General features: G+C 48.5%; 1 protein-coding gene across 2 annotated transcripts; it reads left to right on the plus strand.

Moving 5' to 3' along the window:
* Positions 1 to 6,091: 6,091 nt before the first annotated feature.
* LOC120712183 lies at positions 6,092 to 11,335 on the plus strand. 2 transcript variants are annotated; one of them, XM_039997900.1, is made up of 13 exons: positions 6,092 to 6,139; positions 6,209 to 6,281; positions 6,375 to 6,461; positions 6,546 to 6,679; positions 8,231 to 8,289; positions 8,369 to 8,423; positions 8,542 to 8,589; positions 10,017 to 10,053; positions 10,298 to 10,344; positions 10,426 to 10,539; positions 10,629 to 10,676; positions 10,762 to 10,881; positions 11,050 to 11,335. In XM_039997900.1, exons 2-13 carry the CDS (start codon positions 6,233 to 6,235, stop codon positions 11,128 to 11,130), a joined length of 879 nt encoding a protein of 292 aa, XP_039853834.1. In that variant the 5' UTR covers positions 6,092 to 6,139; positions 6,209 to 6,232; the 3' UTR covers positions 11,131 to 11,335. The 2 variants fall into 2 exon arrangements, with proteins under 2 accessions (XP_039853834.1, XP_039853833.1); XM_039997899.1 differs by having other exon boundaries at positions 6,127 to 6,281; positions 11,050 to 11,331.
* The last annotated feature ends 11,070 nt before the right edge of the window (positions 11,336 to 22,405 follow it).

Below are 22,405 nucleotides of genomic sequence, written 5' to 3' on the forward strand. Positions count from 1 at the left end.
GTACCATATTTACGGCATGTGGCTAGTACTTTCAAAAACTTAACCATCGCTACCACACACCGCGACCTTAGCAAGTTTATCAACACAGACGGGGTTTCACCAAAGGTCATGATATCGAACACAACCCCGTCTGTCGTCCTTATATTGATAACAGAAAGTAAACAAGCAATTCCTATAAAGCTCGCGAGTGACAGGCAATCACTCGACTTTTACCGGTCCTATAAGCTTAGCAAGTAGTCGAACTTAGATCTAGTGTTCAGTACATAGGTTCCTAGGATCATGCATCTAGGGTTTCAATTCAAATCCTAAGAACTGTAAATGCACAAGTAAGTAATAACAGTAAATGGTAATAATTTGAAATATAGGTTATGTCCGGGGCTTGCCTTCTCGGTAGTCACTAACTATTTCAGCCCTAGGCTCTTCCGAACTTTGGTCCGGGGCTTCAGTTAGTACGGCGGTGTTCGCTTGAGCTTCGAGATTACCTCCGTCAGACTCCGGGATCAACTCGTACGTCCCGTCCGATAAGGCAGTCGTGTCTATATGTAATGCAAGAACAACAGTATAAACACACATGGGCAATCGTTTATAGAGTAGTTAAATAACAATTCTAACTATACAAGGCATCATGATCAACAGCACAAATGAAGTTTACTAACTTCATTAAACAAGTGGGGGGTGGTTTTCTATAACAAACAAAACATAGTTTGCTAATAAATCAACTACTCAGAGTACAAACATTAATAAATTATGCAAAAATTACACTAAACAGAACATGAACAAAGTAATCTACCCTGTAAAAATCATGCCATAACATCTAACCATTTATTCATAATAATTCATTCACTCAGATAACATCTAGAACAAGCATGAATTACACAGGTCAAACTAAAACAGAGCATAAGTTCAAAATTTAACAGGAGGTTGAAACAGAGACGAGCTAGCTACTGTGAATTTTTCATGATTTTATCTACAAATAAGTAATTCTGATAAAATAAACAAAATAGACATCAGTTTAGCAAGAATCATTTTTAGGTCCTGTTCTAGTCACGAACTGATGCTCAAACTTCATGAACAAACTAAGCTACTCAAGAGAAACATTCAAAAATATTTTCATGATTTATCATCAGCATAAACTATTTATCATAATTAAAGTCTACTAAACAAGGATTAAATCAAATAAATGGTTAAACAGATCAAAAATTTCCCAACCTTGGTAAACAGTACTGTTTTAGCAACATGTGATCATGTAAAAAGTTTCACATACAGATCTTTAGTATTTCAACCAGAACAAATAAATTAGCAACACTAGTATATAAAAGAATCTTGAAGTTTTGACCTAGCTAATAATGTCACAAAGGTTTCAACTTTTTACCAGAGGCTAACAACACTGCAAGATACAAGATGGCCAAGAATCATATACAGGTAATGAGTAGAACTCATGGAACAAATAAAGCCTATTAATTCTATTCTATTTCTTAGATTAAAAAGCAGAACAGAACTGAAAATATGCATGTAACAAACTTTGTAGATCTTTTAACAAGGATTCCAAAACATTTGGATTTGTATTTTTCTGAATTTTCTATGAATTTATAGGTATTTTCAAAGTTCACATCAAGAAATAAAGAAAACTTAAATTGTTTCACAGAATAGCCCCTAGATTTTGCTTAAAACCCCCTGGAACTTTTGCTCCTCCTCAAACCAGATCCCTGGCCGGACCAAAACAGGGGAAGGGCACCGGCAGGGCTCGCCGGCCAGTTTCCGGCGGCGCAAGTCGCCGGCGGCGAGGGGACCGGGGTGGGAAAGGAAGAGGAGGTCTAGGAGCACCTCTAGGTGGCTTCGGGGCGGCTCGAGGTGGCTTGTGGCGGCGGGTCCACGTGCTCCGGCGGACAGCGGCGTTGACTGCTCAGTGTGGCGGCGCTCCGACGCGAAGGGGGCGGTGGTGGATAGGCTTGAAAGCTTCACGGGGATGAGGGGGTTCCGTTCCCGGGGTCAGCTCGAGGCGTGGGTGGCCGGAGTGGGGAGCCCCACGGTGAGGCCGGCGAGCGGGGCGCAGTGGAAGTCCGGCGATGCTTTACTGGTGATTCTGTGGAGAGAGAGAGCTCATGTGTGGGCATGAGAGCTTCTCTATTGCGAGGTGGAGCCAATGGCGTCTTTGATTGGGTCGAAGAGGGTTGGATGGGGGTGCTCCACAGGGAAGGGGGAGCGGCGGCCATGGCGGAGGCGGCGGTGTTCTGAGCGAGCGGGGAGGGAGTGGTTCAGTGCTTTGGGCTCGAGCGTGTAGAGGGGAATGAGGGTGAGCGTTTGGGCTCGGTGGTGAGGGAAGTGAGCGGGTTTGGCGAGGGAAACAGAAAGGGCGGTGGTGGCCGGCGGCGTGTCGAGCGGGGAGACTGCGGGGGTGCGTGGCATGGGAAGGACGGCTCCAGCGCGAGGGGAAAAGCGGTGAGGAACTCAGGCACGACACGTGGGCTACCCAGCAAGCAGGAGGTGGCCTCGGCGGGCTCTGAGCGGCGGCGGGCGGCGCACTGAACAGCGGCGGGGGTGAAACAGAGAAACAGGCAGGAGGAAGGAGAAAGAGGATTAGTTTGCAATTTCAGAAAATTCCGGGGACCCAACTGTAAAACAAAGATAACTTTTAATCTAGGGCTCAGATGGAAAAGTGCCCAACATGAAAGTTGCTCAATTTTTCAAGATCTACAACTTTGATATTGTGCAAAAAAAATTATTTGAACAAAGGATAGAGAGCTAATTTTGAAAACATAGAAGGGAATTTGAATTTAAAGGAAACTTGTCTTTTTCAAAGAAATTTCACCTCAAATTTAGACTTAAAAGCAAAATTTGCTGCCATGCAATAAATGCACTGAATTTTGCAAAAACACCATCCACAAAAGCTATAATTGCACACCCTATTCAAATTAAACTCTAAGAATGACCCTACGTTAATTCAAAATTACACAAAGGCCCTTATAAATTTAAATTAAGCCCTTGTTCAAACAATTCACACATGAAGCATAGCAAACAAATGCAGTTTTTATTGTGCAGACACCTAGGGTGTCACAGCTTGCCCCGTAAGAAATCCTATTATAAGATCTAAATCTATGAAAAACTCTAGTTGTACTCGGACTCTGCTTGGACCGGTTAGACCGGTTGGACCCACCGGTCAGACCGGTGGGTCATGCCGAACCGGCTACATACGTGTCGACTGATCACACCGCCTGAACATACCGGTCAGACCGGTTCCTGCCAATTTTTGTCGTCAACCTGGTGTTGGAGCGGCGGCATCAGAGGTGTGAGCGGATGGGCGTGGCGGGGCGGCCATAAATAGTTAGCCGCGGTGAATGGGATGCAAGGTGGGTAAATGGGCTAATAGGCGGCCGACAAAGATACTTATCGGACCGACTAGTCGTGTCAGCCATTAAAGAGCCGATTGGAACAGGCCCTGCTGGCCTGAGGGCCCACAACTGGTGCCAACGTGGCAGCACAAGCCGGCTGCTTAATGGCCGGCATGGCTCTATGGACAACCGGTCGACTAGTTCCCAAACAGTTATTTTTGTGATTATCTAAAAAATAATATTATTTAAAAAATTTCTCGTTGTAAGGCTATTTCCCCGTGGAGGTTTTATGAGAGTTTCATGCACATTAAATAGGGTCTCATATCAGTATTTTGATGTAATACTGGTTTAAAGAGGAGAGAGGTGAAATGAGTTTCATATATATAAAATTATGTATACACGGTTAACAACACTTGTTGGGCCTTAGAATTAAATAGTATCAGAGCCTATAAAATAGCAAATATGAAACAATGCATTGTGAGGTGAGTTTCATTTATAATTTTATTTATGTTTTGGTTTTGTGGCACTCTTAGCATCTCCAATAGAGTATCTAAAAGTTACTAGCTAAAATTCTGATTTAGCTATTATGTAAAATAAAATAGCTAGTAAAAAGGTTACCAAATCCAACAGGTTCTTCAACCAGCCTCTCCAAATCGAATCCCTCTCCAAACCCCAGGCACAAGCCCAGTCAGAATCAGCCGGCCGGTGGTTTGACCGATCGATTCCTCGGCGGCAGTGAGGTTCTAGCGAGGGAGAAGAGGCTGGCGAGCATCCTCGAGGTGAGGGGAACCCATTCCTCGCCTAAGCTCGGCGGATGGTTGACCGGAGGCGGCATACAGCGGCGCACTGGAAGCGACAAGGCGGCGATTGGGCGGCTGGGGAGGTAGGGCGAGTGGAGGAGGTCGTGCGGGCGGCGATGAATGGAGCCCAGGCGAGTTGCAGGGGCGGGGCACGTCGGCGGCGAGCTCGGCTCGAGCAACGCGAGGAAGAGGACGAGCACGGAGAGCTCGAGGCCGAGGCGTGCCCGGCGGCAGCAACACATGGTGGAGTCCACCGAGGAGGCGGCGCACAAGGCGGCGTCCCTGCTGCAGAAGAGGTCCGGCGAGGAGGCGCCCCCTGCGGCGTCCCTGCTGCGATAGGGAGCCGGTCGGCGGCGCGCATGGCGGGGGCGGCGACCGGCGAGCTCGGGCCGACGGCGGGCATGGCGGGACGCACTAGCGATGCGAGCGTGGCCCGGCGACGGGCATGGCGGGGCACGACGGGGCATGGCGGGAGCGCGGGGCCAGTGCGACACGGTCGGGAAGGAGGAGAGAGGGTGGGCCCGCAAAGAGATAGAGAAGTGATGTGACGAGGCAAAAATATATCATAAGGGGTGCAGGATATCTAATCAGATAGCAAGGATGAGCAAATGAAGAAGCTGTTGGATCCAGTCTTTACTCTTGTTTGGCTATTCAGAGAATCTGTTAGAGTTGCTCTAGAAACAACAGAATCAAACCACCCATTGAAATTAGGGGTTTTTACATATTTACCATTCTAAGGAAGTGCACTCGCTCGTTTACCATTCTTAAAAGAGCTCTTACATATTTAGCACTACTGTAGCTGCAACTCTTACATTTTTACCACTTTAGCTGACGTGGCACGCCACGGCGGCCTTACATGGCGACGCTGAGTCAGCAAGGTCATGCAAAATGTCCTCCCTGCCCCTGATCTCCTCCTCTCTTCTCCCTCTCCGACAACTGGGTCCCGCAGCTTCCCTCACTTACAAGTGGCCCCTACTCGTCAGCTTCCTCTTCAACCCCACCCCGACGCCCTTGCCCACGGACATGACGACGGCTCTGCTCCCCGCGGCGCCAGGCCCCGGCCGCGGCCGACCCGGATGCGCCGCCCAGGGGCCTGCTCTCTCCCCGCCGCCGGCCTTGCGCCCCTCGCGGGCGCCGCCCCTCCTATGCGGCACCCATGGCCGCGCGCGGCGGGTGGCCCTGCTTTGCTGCTGCCGCTCCACCTGCCATGCGTTGATGCGGATGGCGTTTGCGTGTGCAGCTTGCCTGCTGGTTAGCTTGCTGGCTCTCGTGCGAAGCTAGCTTGTGTGTGCATCGATACAGTATGGAGAGGAGGGCGCGGACCTGGCCGAGCTCGCCGGCGAGGCCGTCCCGGCGGCTGCGGATCCCGACCGCGGGCCTCCTCAAGCACCTCCGCGAGTCCCCGCAATGCGCCGCCGTAGCCTCGCCGCCCTCCTGCTGCTCCTAGCGGCCCGCCCCCACCGCCGGCCCCTCGGATGCTTGGCGGCTGCTGCTCGCCGTCGCGGCGCTGGCTGGCGTCCGCATCGCGCCCCCGCGCCCCATCATGGTGGCCGAGACGGCGGCTGCGGCGAGGAGCAGGGCCCCGGGGCAGGGGCCCCTCGGATGCTTGGCGGCGGCAATGCCTTCCCCTGGAGCGACGCTACGAGTCAGAGCAGAGCGCGTCATGGGCCACGAGGAGGAAGACGGAACTGACGAGTGGGGGCCACCTGTAAGTGAGAGAAGCTGCGGGATCCAGCTGTCGGAGAGGGAGGAGAGAGGAGATCAGGGCAGCGAGGACATTTCGTACGACCTTGCTGACTCAGCGTCGCAGTGTCAGGCCGTCGTGGCGTGCCACGTCAGCCAAAGTGGTAAAAATGTAAGAGTTGCAGCTACAGTAGTGCTAAATATGTAAGAGCTCTTTTAAGAATGGTAAACGAGCGAGTGCACTTTCTTAGAATGGTAAATATGTAAAAACCCCTTGAAATTAGGAAGACGATTGTGCTGCTCGTTCCGCCGCCGCCGCCGCTACTTGTAAGACTCTCCCCTCCCCTCCTGTTCCGCCGACCTCAATCAACATCTTCCTCGTCGCCGCCGTTTCAGGTCCACCGCGCCGTCCCGTCAGCCATGGAGGAGTACCTGGAGAACATGAGGTCTCTCCGCTCCTACATGAACGGTGCGCACGCTTCCATATCTTAATCCAAATTACCCATTCCCTGCCGCTGATCGTTCCGCCCCCGCTACTGGATGGTTGCGTAATGGGCTGCAGATCTGGAGGAGGACGCCGCGAAGCGGTGCGCGGAAGAGCAGCAGCAGCGCACAGCCATCGAAGCCCACGACGCTGACATCGCGCTAGGTAAAGTGTTGCTTTCCTTTCTTCGCTTGCCACCAACGCTAACTTCGTTAAGTGTTGGTTTTGCCGTGGCCCGGTTTATGGCAGTGAGGGCGCAGGCAAAGCAGGCAAGCGAGGTGGCTGGGAAGCTGGCCACAGCAAGGGCGCAGGTATACGTGGACATGACCGAGAAGCAGGGCAGGATCGCCACGCTAGATGTCGAGTGTGCCACGCTGAGGCAGGTGAGGGCGAAAAATTGTTCAATCAGTAGCTGCCAAGTTCGATATCCTGGAATATGAGCATATAGTCGTAGTATATTGTGCAGCATTGCTTAGTTATTGAGTAAACTGATGGTTGGTGGAACTATTGAGGGAATTGTGAAGATTTGGTGGAGGAAAGAGAAGGGATTGGTCAATTGTTAGGCCAGAAAGGCTGGGACTAGACACTTGAACTAATAACTGTTGCTGGAGGCTAGTACTTAATATAGTTGATGATTTGTGCAGGTTAAACTTTTTGACACTAGTTCAGGACGTTTGATTGTTTCCTGGTTAGGATATGATTATCATCCTTTTCATTTTCTGTTGTGTTGCCTTTTTACTTGAGTTTCATACACTGATATTGCAATTCCTGTTATTTAGGATTCCAAACCGTGCGTTTGCTAACCAACAGGGTAGCAGGCTATTAGGCACAAACAATAGACAAGAGATGCTCACTTTTTTTCTTTCTCAACCACTTTAATGCAAGAAATTGATAGGAATTTTGATGGAAGTCCATGAAAGCAGTTCAGTGGTATACTCATATGGAACATTTCTGCATTCCAAATGGGTCCTAAGAAAGTTGTAATTTATTGGGCATGATATTCTAATTGTCTTTATGGATAAATCATCTGAAATGAGAACCAGTGGTTTGACATAGTCAAGTGCAAAGTTAATATAAATACCTTAATGACGTGATTTTTTGCATTATTTCTAATTCTTACTTGAGGTAAACTTCTTTTTAATTATAAAATGGCATACTTATCTGTACATGGCTTATGAGAACATGAATCAGCTATTGGATGAAACAATAAAAGAAATACTTAATTTTCTGAAAAATGAAAATACTGTCTTCCTTGTTAAATGTTAATATATGACAATGATGGAGTATATGAATGATCCATATGCTCATGTAGTAAATTCTTGCCTGTACATAATATCACAATGAATGTAAGTATCAGGGCAATAAGCCATTGTAACATTAGAGGAAAATTCTAGACCTCTATTTATTTTTATATCCTATAACAATGTGAGTACATCTAGAATTCTCAAGGCAATATTTTCTTGTTTTAATAAAAATAGGTGATTTCAAACATGGATATTAACCTGTGAAGACTACATACTTCATATTGTAATAGTGGGCAGCTTTTTCTTTTTCTAATGCATATCTAGTAATTGAGATTATTCTGCTTGATTTACCTTCTCGGAAACAAGTATTTATTTCATAGCACCAGGTTTTTGTTTCATCTTCACTAAATAGAAACTCTATGCAGTCCTTTATTAGAGACATATTTTTCTTTATAGGATTGAAGTTTTAATGCCTTACCTTGCCTAACTTTTTTTTTTCCAATCAATTACCAATATCTGATTGTGGCTCGTGTTGTCCTGAAATAATTAATTATAGATATGTGTTTCATCCATCACTGTATGCTAGAACTTTATTATGAATTTTATTGAATGAACACTCAAAACCACATCAAATATTAGGTTTAATGTATTCAAATTTCTAACCTCATTTACACGCTTCATGCCTTGAAGACCTTGGAGCTCCTCCATCAGGAAATTGCGAGTGCATCTGCCAATCTTAATGAGAAAAGGTACACCTCTATATCCTATCAAAAGCACATACTTTAAGTTCTGAGTTGTAACATGCACTAACCATTTGCGCATGGACAGACTGTTCTACAGAAAGACAGCAGAAACCTTGACTGTCAAACTACAGGAGCAACAGGTATATTTATGTTTATTTTATGTTAATCTTTTTGTGCCAATATTGTTTATCTCACAAGGAAGTTGGTTCAGCTATGGATACCATTACACTATCAATCCTACATTCGTCATTTTTCCAGGAATGGCTTGGTTCATTGAAGAATAAGAGTACTACAATGGAGCCACATGTAAGCCTTTTGTTCACATAAAGAAATTATTTTGCTTGTTTACTGTGATTAATGTTTTTCTGTAAAAATCTTGTACAACTATTATCTGATTAGTCATGTATTACTTTTATGACGGTTTTGAGTATTAATCGGCAAGCACATACATAGGAGAGCATTGTATCATCTCAAAAGATTAGGGGTATGTTGTAGAGTTATCACTTACCAGGGTATAATGAGCATGTTCGCTCTATGGTTCACATCTGATAATTCTGGTAGGAGAGTTATGATTCCGCATCCTTTTTTATCCCTATGTAAGTATGGATTATTAATTTGATGATAAGGTCATGAGGATTTGGAGTAAGCGAGCAGGGAGCATTATTAACCAAAGATGACAGCACATGATTCTATCACAACTGTAATTTGAACTGGCAGGAGAAACAAAACTGTAAATCAACTTTTAGGCTTTTTTAACTTGTGAACTGCAAGTTGGATAAACAATTGACCTGTTTATTATCAGGTTAATGAGGACTTGAATGTGGTGCATTTCAAATATGGACTCAGAGGTTCATTATATACTAATTTGCATCAAGAGAATTTAGCATTGCTACACGTTGCCTATGTCATTTGTCTGCAGTGCTGAACTCTTGATCGTTTGTCTTGATTATAGACATATAGCGACACATGTAACAGAAGTACCATGCTATGCATGAGACTCCAACATATTATGTTGTGCTTTTGGGTCCTATGGGTCTGCTTGGTTGGCTACCAAAATGCTGGTATACCAAAATGTGGGCATGCCAATCTTTTTTACCCAAACCTTGGCAATTTTAGAATAACATTTTGTTAGGTGGGTTACTTTTTGGATTTCAACCAAACGAGCGCCAAAATTTTTATACTTGCCCATGTTTTGGCATGCCCACATTTTGGTAGCCAACCAAGCAGGCTCTATATCTTTTTCCAGCCGCTGATAATGTCTGATGCCTGTCCTGGATCAATTCCTAGCCCAATTCGTAACAGATACTTTACAAAAACCATCTGATCCTTGTGAAATCAAAGAAGCAAACCAATTCAAGTTTACGCCAAATAACAGCAGAAAACTCTATTCAGTGCCCTTCTATTTGTCTGAAAATTCAGTTAACTAATTCAAGTTCCTGGTGATAAATTCATACTTGCACTGGGGATTCAGAATTTCATTAACCGACTAGCTACTAATTCTTCTCGATAATGGAGATTTGAAGTATTTTCATAGAGGATCTGTTTATGCATGTTAAACCAGCTTTTGCAAAGCTGCATCAACTGGAAGAAGTTTAACAAATACACGTGGATGTCTGTCAAATCATTTCCATTCTAAATGTTTTTCCTCGAATAAGCAGGAGAGCTGCATATTCTTTTAAATGGCTAGTTGCATGAATCAGTCAATGTTAATGAATTGCAATGTATGCATGCAGGTTACCGCATCTCAGAGCAAGCAAACCTTCATTGAAGGTATGGGTTCTTTTTAAAAAAGAGGGAACTAAAATAGTGACTTTCCATAGTGTCATGGACATATTTTCTTCACTCTTACATGCTTCCACATGGTGGTGCGTGGTTTCCACATGTTGTTTTCACATTGAAATGACATAACATACCCTCCAACAATTCTAAAATTCCAAAGAGTTGGCTTGTCAAATGGTCGAACTGAATGATTTGTAAGTTCATCTGAACCTTGGATGTGCCCTCCCACTTGCAGGGGAGAGAGAGGGAACCTTTAACTCAGAAGGCAGCCTGGATAAGTTGGTTAGTATTCATATCCTTCCCCTTTCTCCCTTCCACAGATAATCAATTCATCATGTACTTACATTTTTTTCTAACAAATAGGGAAGTAATGTTGGGAAAAACCATAGGGAACTCTACACCCGACTGGAGTCAGCTCAGCTGAAGATAGAAGACATCAATTCAAAAAGATCAACACTTCTTTCAGAAATCAGCAAAGTATACCAATTAGGATACTCTCATGTACCTCAGATTATCTAATATTGGTTATTCTGGGTGAAGCTAACTGATGCCTGTTTACTTTGCAGGTCAAGCAGAGTCTAGAGCAAGAGAAAAACATATTTTCTGGCTTTCCTGTAAGTTTACTTCTTGTTTTCCTATTAAACACAGTTTATGTTAAATTCTCGCATATGCAGTGCTATATAAATCTGGTCCATGCAGGCCGCGCTACAGCAGATGGCTATGAAGTCATTGTGTGAGGAATATAATGCTCTGCAAGGTGATAAAGTTGGAGAAATTGAGTACTTCCACTCTCTTGAAGAAACTATTATTGGCATGAAGGTACTTTGCAGATGCTGTTCAGTTTCGTGCTGCATCATGACCAAATCAATTATCAAATGTTTGGTTTGACTTCCTCCTGTCCTCAGCGAGCGTTGTTCGTACTTCATGAAACTGTTTTAGCAGTGGCAGACTGGCAGTATGCTAACTTGTCTTTTTTCTGTGGTGCAGGGCGTTTCTGAACCTGTTAAATGCCGGTGTGGACTGGAGTACATGGTAGAACTGGGTGGCGAAGACATGGATCTAAGCTAAACTCTTGCATCAAAAGATAACAGCAACAATCTGTTCTCGACTTGTATATCCGTGAACGTAGAACAGATCTTGGCAACTTGTACATTGTAAACATGGAAGACTACCACAACGATTACCAAACTTAAGAGAAACCGTGGGTGATCAATGGGGACGTGAGATTCACTCATTCACATGTAGGGATCGAAAGAAAACTTAGCAGAAGGAATTCGCCTTTCCCTTGGCTTTCCAGTCACGCTCGGTTCATAACTTATAGCCTCCGTCGTCCGACACTGTCAGACGGGTCCCGCGCACGCCAATAGCTCGACACCAACGCAAAATATCAAATACGTTCGCTACATGGACACGCATACAGCGGATTACGCTTAGGTTCTGTTTTGCTTGTGCCTCTGTCCCTCGTGCAGTGCGACTGTCTCTTCGCCTGTTACGGACTCATGGTCGTCTGGCACCGTGCACCGAGCTGTCCCAATAGCTAAAGGGTTCCTGTTCCTCCAGCTAGTTTTTCACAGCAACGTGTCAAACTACCCACTGTAAGAGTCGGTCAACACTCAGCCATGGCCTTCGTGTTGCTGCTGGCGTGCGCCTCGGAGACACTCGTGGAGTCGTGGTCGCCTTCGCCGAGAAGCTCAGATCCCTGGCAAGGACACGCTCATGCTCGATGCCAGAGAGCCGAGAGCAAGCGAGCGGCCTCCGAGTCCGAGCCCGGCACTGCATGTAAGGAAAATACCTCTTTGCATGTAATTTTTTTTTGAGATTACACAGTATAACTCAGACACTCACAACGCACGCACACTCACACATCTATAAATACACGTAAGCAAATCCTACCCCTATGAGTATCTTTGAAGACTGAGCCAGCAAATCCTTGAGATTGACGAAGTCACCATATGCACCTACCCCTATGAGTATCTTTGAAGACTTGAGCCGGTAAATTCTCGAGATTGACGAAGTCATCACATGTGTCTACCCCTATGAGTATCTTTGAAGACAGAGCCGGCAAATTCTCGAGATTGACGAAGTCACCACATGCGCCTACCCCTATAAGTATCTTCGAAGACTGAGCCGGTAAATGCTCGAAATTGACGAAGTCACCACAGTTGCTTCTTTGTCGACGGGAACGTCGCCTGCCACTTAATGCACAACGCCATTAAATCCCAAAATATTCGCTCCCTTGGAGAGTCGAACCCAGGACCTCAGGTGCTACCGATGCTCTTTAACTACTAGGCTACAGGCCCTTTCGCAACTTTTGCATATAATTTTGGTGACTAAATAAAAATATAATTATTAGAACTAATGCATTTGTCAAAGTATACCTTTGTAGTTCATAGATTCCAAGGATGAATTTCGAGCCATCCAAATGATAGTAAAAAAGAAAAAATTATATAGCATATAAAGACTCATATAGCATCCAAATTATGTTGAAATTTGGGCTTAGCCCATTGAGTATTTCAGCTATTTTAAATAAATCTCAAAGACTCATGTGGTGCAAATCTTTAATCCCACATTACTAGTGGAAGTTGAGGAGACAATGTGGCTCTCCTATATATCCAACCTATAGGCTGCCACCAGAGAATATATCAACTCAAGCTAGAGTTTTGCCTCTTCTTGCCGTTGCACTGTCACTGTAGCCTAATCCATCCCGAGCGTCGGCATGCACCGGCGAACGAGAGAGCAGGTCTATGGAACCTTTGGGATCCTGCACTGGGAGAGGGCAAATAAGGTTTTTGGGAAGTGTTCGGCACGACTGCTCAACGATCTTCATCACAGCTTGACCTTCATCCAAGTCGTGCTCTAGCGCGTCGTCTGCTCCACTCTGTTTGCAGGACCGTCTTCGTCCAGTCAGCGCCATTCATCTTTCCGAAGGCCAAGACTCAGTACGTACACTGTTATTTGATCCGCTTCTTAATCATATTTTCTGAGATCATGATCGTGCTGCGTCTTGCTACTACTGTGATAGAACTGTTCATGCTAGATCTAGTCATGTTCATGATTTATTTATTTCAAAATTTAATCATACAACTGCCTAATTATTCAACAATCCAAAAACCTTATTATATTTAATCTGTTGATTTTACTATGGCTGATTTTGCTGATGCACTGAGGCCAAACAAGTTTACTGTTGTGCACTTGAAGAGATGGCAAGTCAATGGCTTACTGTGCTGCATGCATGGGAAGCGAGGCTTGGTATTCCACCAGGTGATCATTCTCCCGAGGAGAGGAGAAAGTTTACGGATGCCAACAACATCTTCGTGAGGTGCGTGATTGTTGGTACTTTGTAACGTCACGAATAAAATCCGCAAGCGCACGGATACCGCTATAGCTTTTACCCAAGAGTATTCTAGGGTATCGTATCCACTAGGGAACGTGAGTACACTATCTACAGGTTCAGGCTCATCCAAGGACACACACACACTGGTGTAGGAGGATAGGATAGAGATGACTTTCTAAGATCTAGAATCTATGTTTAGAAGGAGAGATCACGTCGCCGTTATACTTCGAGCTATTGGTTTCGACCGGCTTATACAAGCCGATAGCTCCAATAACACGTGCTCTATCCGATATCCGAACGTCGAGGATTACTAGGGCTCGAACAGGGTTGTCACAACCTGCCGGCTATCTCTACAAATCGTGGGACTATCAAAAAACAGAGTGGTATAGTCCAGCCTAGACACCACGTCTAAGCTATTCCCTACTAACTCTAGAGGCGATCAGGGTTGTCCTTTTCTATTCGGAGCCCAACTCTAGAGTCAAATACTACTATCTAAGCATGCACTCATGTAATATAAGGCAGAGATAATAACTTGCAATCTAAACTCTAATTCTAAATAAGAAAGTCTCAAACACTTACAACCGAATAAGCATCCGTCGAGGTACAAGAGGAGAAGAGTGCCGACAAGCCCGGCAAATCCCCCGACCATTGGTGAACACCACAACAGTAATGAATGAGCGCGCAAATCCAAGCAAGGAATGTTCTCTCTATCCAATGTCTCCCATCAATGAACATTACAGGGGGTATTTATAGGTGGCGTTATGCCTCCCATGTACAATTACTCTTTTACACCCTTACAACGGCCATATTCCTAGAATATTCCTGGACCTACACGTGATTTCCCTATTACAACATGGGTGCGGTACAGCTTAGAAGGGCCCACAACTCCAGGCGGTCTTCTTCGCCCTGACCGATGAAGACCATAGGGCCTATCGATTCCTAGCCACGATGCTAGGAGTCGTTTGGTCTTCGCGTGTCTTCGCCTCCCGACCCGAAGACCAGCGAAGACAGGCCACCACTGCGCTTGCTCCTGTTATCGGCTTCAGCGTTCTTGACATCCTGTCTTCGCGTGTCTTCGGCGACCGGACCGAAGGTTGTGTCCCCAACAGTAGCCCCTCGGAGCCTCAATCCGATCTTCGAGAGGAGCGCGGCTTCGACTCCATGGGCGCCGTCGGCGTCCCGAAGCGCAACCCTTCGGGCTGGGCGCCGCGATGGTAGCCAGCGAAGCACAGTCCATGTCGAAAGGGCCGACGACAACCGTGCTCGGCTTGTCGAAGATGACTCCGTCCCTCCTCGATGATCTGGCCCGTCGGGGCTTCGTCTCTGCGGATAATGTCTGTGCCCCTCCGACGGGTGAGACCGTCGCTCATCCCCGTGCGAACGAAGTGATCGTCTTCCGCGATTTGTTCACCGCCGGCCTTCGGATGCCCCTCGACCCCTTGGTGGTGGACATCTTTCGGCTATTCTGGGTATATTTGCATCAGATGACTGCCACTTCGATCGTGCGGCTCAACTTGCACATGTGGGTGGCGAAGACCTGCCGCCTTTGTCCAAGCGCCGAAGGTTTTGCTCGTGCCTTCAGGGTTCATTACCAACCGAAGAAAATTTCCGTTCAATCAACGGGAGGTGGGAGATATCGGCCATTCCTTAGTATGGTTGCTATACCTTCGCCTTCCACAAGAACCTGCCAAGTCCAGTCGCTGCGAGCAAGAACAAGTGGGCCAATGATTGGTCGTCCCACTAGATCTATCACAAAGTGGCGTTGGATCCAGAGACGAAGACCCATCCCCTTGTCATCGACCACATCCCCGCTCTTGGCGATGTGCCAAAGGTCTCTTCCCATGCCCGAGCCGAAGACGAGGCACTGTTCGCACTGCTCTGGAAGCTGTCGAAGACCTTCGGCACCCGGGATCTCGTCGAGGAGTTCGTTGCGTGTGGCTGCTTCCCTGTCAGGGCCTGCTGGACGATCTCCAGCTGGTTGACCGAAGATCGGTGGATAGAGGGTATCCCTATACCTGATTTTGTGTCCATTTTCAATCTTTGGGCCGATCGTGAGTTTTCGTTCCTCGTTTCCTTTCGCGCAAGAGCTAATGCCCACTTTGTTGCTTACGTCTTGTGCTTCATCGACCTTGCAGGAGTTGATCCTGTTGTGATTGAGAGCCATGCCGACGAAATGGTCAGACCGGTCTCGGGGGATGAGCTCAAGTCTTCGGTGAGTCACCTCAGTGGAGTTCGACGGAACCGGGTGTTCCACGCTTTGGGCCTCTCCGCTCCTCAGCGGGCGGCTGAGGCGAAGCCTGCTGAAGGCCAAGGAGTCGCCCCCACAAATGCCTTGGTGAAGGCGAAGGCCTTGGAAAGGGCAAAAAGGAAGCGGGCGTCCTCTTCGGCGGCATTGATGAAGAAAAGCCGCATCCTGGATGACATCCTGCATCAGTCACCCCTGCGGAGCAAAGGGGACTCTGAGGATGGCGGGAGCGAAGATAGCAACCATCCTCCTACCGAAGCAACACCATTCGGCGTCCCAAAACTGGCGGTACCACTGAAGGCGGTTCATCCCATCTTGGACCTTGAATTCAGCACCGCCTTGGAGAGCGAAGACGAGGGCGGCGACGAGGAGGTCAATGTCGTGGACTCCCCCCGTCGCCCGTCTTCCACGTGCGAAGCCCCTGCCGCAAGCAAAGAAGACGAAGTGCCTTCCGGCAAAGACGCCGAAGCACCGCCCTCGCCCAAGAGAACTGCTTCCAGCTCTAGGACGAGAGGGAACGATGGCGAAGGGTCAAGCAGTTCATCTGACAACAGTAGCTTCTTCATTTGTGATGCTGATCCTGAAGCTGCGGCTCTGGAACTTGGTGCGAAGCTGTAACACCCTAATTTAAATTCCAGCATTTTATAATAAATTTAATTGGCTTTAATTAAATTTTTAAGGTTTATTGTGTTTAGACTTGCATTTACTCTAATTTTGATCCTCAAGTAATTAAAATTTTATCATAGGTTAAACTTTGTTGCTGCATTCATGCTGGAGCATTTATTTTATTTGCTTGTGTGCATAAGCTTGTTGAATTCAAATTTTGTTTGAATTCAAATAGATTTGTTGGAGTTAGAAATAGAAATAGGAAATAGAGTTAGAATTAGAAAGGAAAATAAATAGAATAAGTATTAGAAGAGGACCCAGCCCAAACCCAAAATAGGAAAACCCAACCCTTTCAATCTTGGCCCAGTCCTTTCAACCATGGCCCAGCCGCGACCTCTTCCTTTTCCCCCGAGCTGGCCTAGAGCCCGCGCTCAGCTCAGCCCGGAACCTACCTTCCCAGCCCAGCGAGCTAAACCGCACGCCGGCCCTGTACCCTCTCCACGCAGGCCCAGTTTTCCTCCGCGCTCAGCCTGCGTCGCGCGCGGCCCAGCCTCCGGCCCAGCACCCCCGCGCGCCCAAGCCGCTCCCTCAGCGCGCGCTCGGCCCGCTCGCTCGGCTCCACTCGGCCTGCCTCCCCTCTCCGCGCTCGCCCGCTCTCACCCGCCTGCCACCAGGTCCCGCTCGTCAGACGCCTCCTCCCACGCCCGCGCTCGCCCGCGTCCCCGCCTCTGCGTCCCACTGACAGGCCGACCCCACGGGTCAGACCCGTCGTCCCCGCAGCGCTCGCCCGCGCAACGGCCGCGGCGTCCGCCCGAGATCCTCGCGGATTTCCTTCCCAAACTGAACCCCGAAATCTCCGGGCGCCCCCTTTAAACCGAACCGAGACCCCCCTGCCCCCTTCCATCCACCAGCGCGCCGCCCAACCCTAGCCGCCGCACGGAGTCACCCCGCCCTGCCGCTGCTCCTCTGCGCCGCCGCGGCCACGCTGCTCCGCCGCAACCCGAGCGCCCACAACCCCCGCAATAGCTCCGCTGTAGACCCACGAAGCTATCCGAATCCTCTGCGTCGGCCCGAGGTCGCTACACCACCGGAATCGCATCGGCACCACCGAAGGGGAGCTCCCGCCCGTCGTGACGATTCCTCGCCACCAGTGGTCCTCGGCCCTCCCTGACCCCCTTGCTCGGCTTTGCAGCACCGCCTGGTTGCAATTCGTGCCACCCAGGAGCCCGGAGGAGTCCAGTGCCGCCCGGACCGCGAGCTCCTTCCCCGGCTCCGACCGCCCGCTGCCGCAGAACCTCAACGCCGACGACCCTACGTCATGGCTCCGCCCGATTCGGGCCACGGTGAGAACCGTCTCCACCTCCTCTCTCTTTCTAGCTAGGATTCACAGCCAGTAGACCTCTCTCGAGGCCGGAACTGCGTTAACGCAGTTCGCCGGCGACCCCGAGCCGCCCTCGCCGTGGCGAGCCCGACCCGAACCCCCCATCCATCGTCCTAAGCACTTAGGTAGATTACCCATGCCGCGCCCATGCTCCAGGACCAAACCCAAGCCCAAGCCGTGGCCGGGAACGCATTTGCGCGTTACTCCGGCAACGTGCCGCCGCGGGAGCCTCAGCTCCGGCGGTCAGCGCCGCCGCCCCGCGCGCCGAGTCTCTCCTGGGCCGCGCGATCTCCATCGGACGGCCCAGATTAATTTCCAGCCCGAGTCAAACTCCCAGGAAAACGGTCAGCGCAGTCAGTTTTACATAAGAGCCCCCCAGCTTCCTAGTTATCAACCCGCAGTCCATCACAAGTCAAAACTATTTCCAACCAGGCCCAGTTTTTAACGTTTAAGCCCCTGACCTTATTAGATTTTGAACCCGCCGTCCAGCCCTTGCCTTTTTGCGATTTAGACCCCAGAGTTAAGGTTTAATTATGTTTAGGCCCTCGGTTTTTGCAGAAAACCCCCAGAAACTCCAATTTTCTTACAACTAGGTCCCTGGATCTTGTTTTTAGCCTAGATTTTGCGTTTTAGCTCCGTTTTAGGCATTCTTTATGTCCACGGGATCGTTGTAATGCATAGAATAGTTTTAGACTAGATTAGTGTGCTGTTTTTATGTATTGATGTACTGATTCTTAGCTTTTGTTAGTGTTTGCATGTATGTTTATGTGTGTATTGTTTTTGGCCATGTGTTCGTGAGTAGACGTTGAGCTACCAGAGGAGCCCCAGTACCAGTACCCGGAGCAGCCGTCTTCTGACCACTTTGAGCAGCAGTAGGAGCAATATGAGGAAGGCAAGTATAACATGAACAACACCTATCACTTTAAATACATTTTCATACTGCATTTTAATACTGTATGCCTATAAGGACTTTCCTAGCCACTTTATATCCTTTATATATATCCTTGGGTTGCATTTTGGTTAGTTGTGCTAGGTGTCGCGCTATAACACACTTGGTCCTTTTTAATTAATTTGATTAATGGTATATGCAACTTAATTCTGAGAGTGGCCCTCTGTGTGGCTTGAATGGCTCACGTCTCGTTAAAATTGGTTTTGTTAGAAACATGGTTTAGGGGGCCAGCATGGTGCTTACTGCCTGGTTGGCCACTCTCCATAAGGACTGGTTCATAGAGCGACAACCTGGGACAACAGCGCTACCACAAGACTGGAATGGGACGGTCTTGGCTTACTAATTAGGTCATTTTGGTTCGGGAGTAACTTACCGACGGGGCAAGAGGGGAGTCGAGCTTCAATGGTGCCCAGGCTACGAGGCTTGGTCTGCGTACCCCTCGAGGTGGGTACCATCGTTGCATTGCCTGAATCCTTAGCGGTTACACCTTACCAACGTGTCCTTTGTAACGGCCTCGTAGTGAGTTTGCTAGTCATCTCACCTAAGGAAGTGTGATGAACAACTAGCATAGCTCACGACTTGTGGGTAAAGATGTGCAACCTCTGCAGAGTGTAAAACTGGTATACTAGCCGTGCTCATGGTCATGAGCGGCCCAGATCCTCCTTTTGATTAGTGGGGTTATCTCCTTCCGACGAGGGGGGTGCCTCTCGGGGTTACCTTGGTGGTTTCGGTTTGGTTCTCAGTAGTAACATGATAAATTTTGATTAATTACTATGTAACTGGGTTTATGGTAATTCATCAACTTGTAGTAAATAGCTTTAATAAAATTTTGCCAAGACTTAAAAGCTAATGCAGTCAGTCAGCCAACCTTAGAGCCTCATAGTTTGTGTTATACTAGTTGAGTACAAGTTGTGTACTCACTCTTGCCTACTCTACTCTTTTTCCTCTTGGGGATACTCTACTACTGCTCAGTTCCTGCCGACGCGAGGGAGTTCACCTGGAGCTTCCAGGAGTACGAGGACTTGTAGGCGTTCATCTCCCAGTCGACGTCCCTGTGGCGCCCTGCTCAGCTTCGGAGAGTTTTTATCGTATTTGTACTTCGCTTCCGCTGTATCAGACATTTTGTCATTAATATAATAAATAACATTTGTACTCGCTTTATTATATCTTTTTACGTGATATGTGCTGTGATATACTGTTTATTATGTTGTATATACGTGTGACTTGATCCTGGCACGTATATGATTGCTCGGTTTATGTCCTTTTATAAACCGGGTGTTACAGAAGCCCACCGCCATGCGTCTCGGCGGGAACATCGTCAAGTCTCTTCACTTTGGGAGCCGGGACCGCGAGCGTGGGCTTTTGACGGTGGCGGGAGACTCCTTCTGTTTCCCCCCTGATGGAAAAAGACTTGATGGAGAGCGGGTTGAGCAATATCCTGGAGAGCGCTCAGGATTTGTCTCTAAAGGCCTTCGTGGCCGCGCGCTGTGCTGCTCGACAGTTGGCGGCTGAGGGCAGCTCGAAAGCTGCTGTTGCTGATCTGGAGGCAAAGGTGGCTGCCCTGGGAAAGGAGAAGGTAGCGCTGCAAAGACGCCTCGACAAGTCTGCTGAGGAGAAGGTGACTCTCACCACGGAGCTGCTTGCGGCCGCTGACCGGGCAGTGAAGGCGGAAGACACCGCGAAGGCAGCCAAGCTGCTTGCTGAAGACACTGAGAAACATCGAGACGCGATGCAAACCCGGATTCGTACGTTCAAAGAGGCTATAAAGACCGGCTCGAAGAAGTTGCAGGAGGAGCTTCCTGACCTCCTCGCAAGGTATGGGCTTGTGGCTGCGGATATATTTCCAGAGGGCACCGACACTGTAGGCCTGGGCTCCTTTTTCCAGTGGCTTCGTGCTTGCGTTGCCATGCTTGACGCCGGGGTACCCTCCCACAAAGATATCAGCGCCATGGTTGCCGTCCGTACTCTTAGTGACGTAGTTTATGGTCTTTTTCCCTCCGAGGCTGGACAGGCGGGTGGGGGTAACGAAAGCTCAACTTCGTTCCCTTCGTGACTCATCCTTCCGCTGGCCGGGCGAGGAAGCTGTTCATCCGGAGACGCTGCCGGCCTTAGCGAAAAACATTGCTGTGAACTTCATGGAGCACTTCTTCAAGGGCGAAGGTCGTGCCATTGTTCGATGTGAAGTCGGGCGGATGAAGCCCCAGGTAATTGTTTGCTCTCTCTATTGCCACCCTTTTTCACTACGAAAACCTTCTGACGATGTCTGGTTGGCAACATTCAGCTCCAGGCCAAGGCTGACGCCGTTGCGGAGCCAATCCTCAAAGAAGTTACGACTGCCGAAGAGGGACCCGGCGGTGAGGGTGCAAATGGCAAAAGCGGCCGACGAGCTACCAACGGAGCTCCGGCGCCCAAAGATCAGACGAGGGAGTCCTCTTCTCGTCCTCCGGCTGGCGAGGTGTGAGGGCACTGTTGCTAATTGTGTAGAGGGAGTCCTCTTCTCGTCCTTCAGTATCTGCGCAGGACCCTGCGTTGGCCCCTGCGCAGGTGTTGACGGTGCTTAAGTGCCATTTTCACCCGTCAACTATACTCAATAATAAAGGAAAACTACATGCCTTACTCATATATTTGTATCACTAACCTCGCTCCATAATTGTTTTCGAGTTTTGTACATTTCAGATGAGCAAGAGCAGAATAAGACGAAAATATGCAGCAGACGCCATACAACTACGCAGAATATCACATCGGGCGTCACCCACTTACAAAGAGGGCCCGTCTGGCAGAGCAAACGGGCGCGCCACGCATAATGCATACAAGGAAAGACATCAGGGCCCACATGTCAGCCTGCCAGAGAAGGATAAGGACGAGAGGCGGCTAGGTGGGGCCGGCCGACCCCCTGGGTCGGCCGAACCTGGCCGGCCTCCCGTCCAGGTGCATTTCGAGGAGGATGTTGGTGGAGAGTGCTTCCGGAACGGACGAACACTACCACAGTGAAGAAAGAGCGCACCAGTCGAAGTGAACAACTCCAAGCCAGAAACGAGGCTTCGCACAGTAAATTAGATTTTCTCTCTGTATTCAATGTGTCCCATCAATGTACAGGAGTCTGGTATTTATAGGTGATGGTTCACCTACCACCCTCCGTTATTACACCATAATGCCCCCTAACAATTATATTCCCGGAATATTCCCGGGGTACAACCGTATTGTTACATCATTTGGTAAATTACATTCGAGCCTCTTCTGCCCGTTGGGCCCATTACAGCCCATTGGGCCCATTACAAGATTCCCTTCGCGGCTTTCAATACACTTACTCTCCGATGCCTTCCCTTCTGGTCTTCGACTTCGCAGTCGGCGCCCTGGTCTTCGCCTCTCTTCGCTTCTCTTCGTATTCGCCTGTGGCGAACCGGTCTTCGCCGTAGGCGCCTCGGTCTTCGTCTTCGCCTGTGACGAACCGGTCTTCGCCGTAGGCGCCTCGGTCTTCGCCCAAAGCTTGAAGCCCTTTGACTACTCGGCTTGCCGAGCCGGGAGTAGACCTTGTCGTTGCATTCAAATTGCGCGCGGGCCTTCGATCGATGGCCGAAGGTGGCACCCCCAATAGTAGCCCCTCGGAGTCATTGCCCATCCTTGGAGGGGCGATGACTTTGACTTCTTCACCCGAAGCGCCACCCTTCGGGCCTCGACCGATCGCTTCGCGGTCCGTCGAGGCCTGAGTCTTTTCAGTTCACCTGCTAAGCAACGGACCAGACATCGAGGTGTATTAGTAAATGCATTAAAGAGTTAATCAAAATTAATTTGACTTTTTTGTTCGAAGCGTCGCATGAGGTTTCCGGT

Source organism: Panicum virgatum, chromosome 6K (assembly GCF_016808335.1).
Source record: "Panicum virgatum strain AP13 chromosome 6K, P.virgatum_v5, whole genome shotgun sequence".
Taxonomy (NCBI): Eukaryota; Viridiplantae; Streptophyta; class Magnoliopsida; order Poales; family Poaceae; genus Panicum; species Panicum virgatum.

Coding starts and splice junctions, on each gene's coding strand:
- LOC120712183 (XM_039997900.1), top strand. CDS start 6,233: ATGGAGGAGTACCTGGAGAACATGAGGTCTCTCCGCTCCTACATGAAC. Junction 6,462..6,545: donor CGACGCTGACATCGCGCTAG/GTAAAGTGTTGC, acceptor GGTTTATGGCAG/TGAGGGCGCAGGCAAAGCAG. Junction 10,677..10,761: donor ACATATTTTCTGGCTTTCCT/GTAAGTTTACTT, acceptor TGGTCCATGCAG/GCCGCGCTACAGCAGATGGC.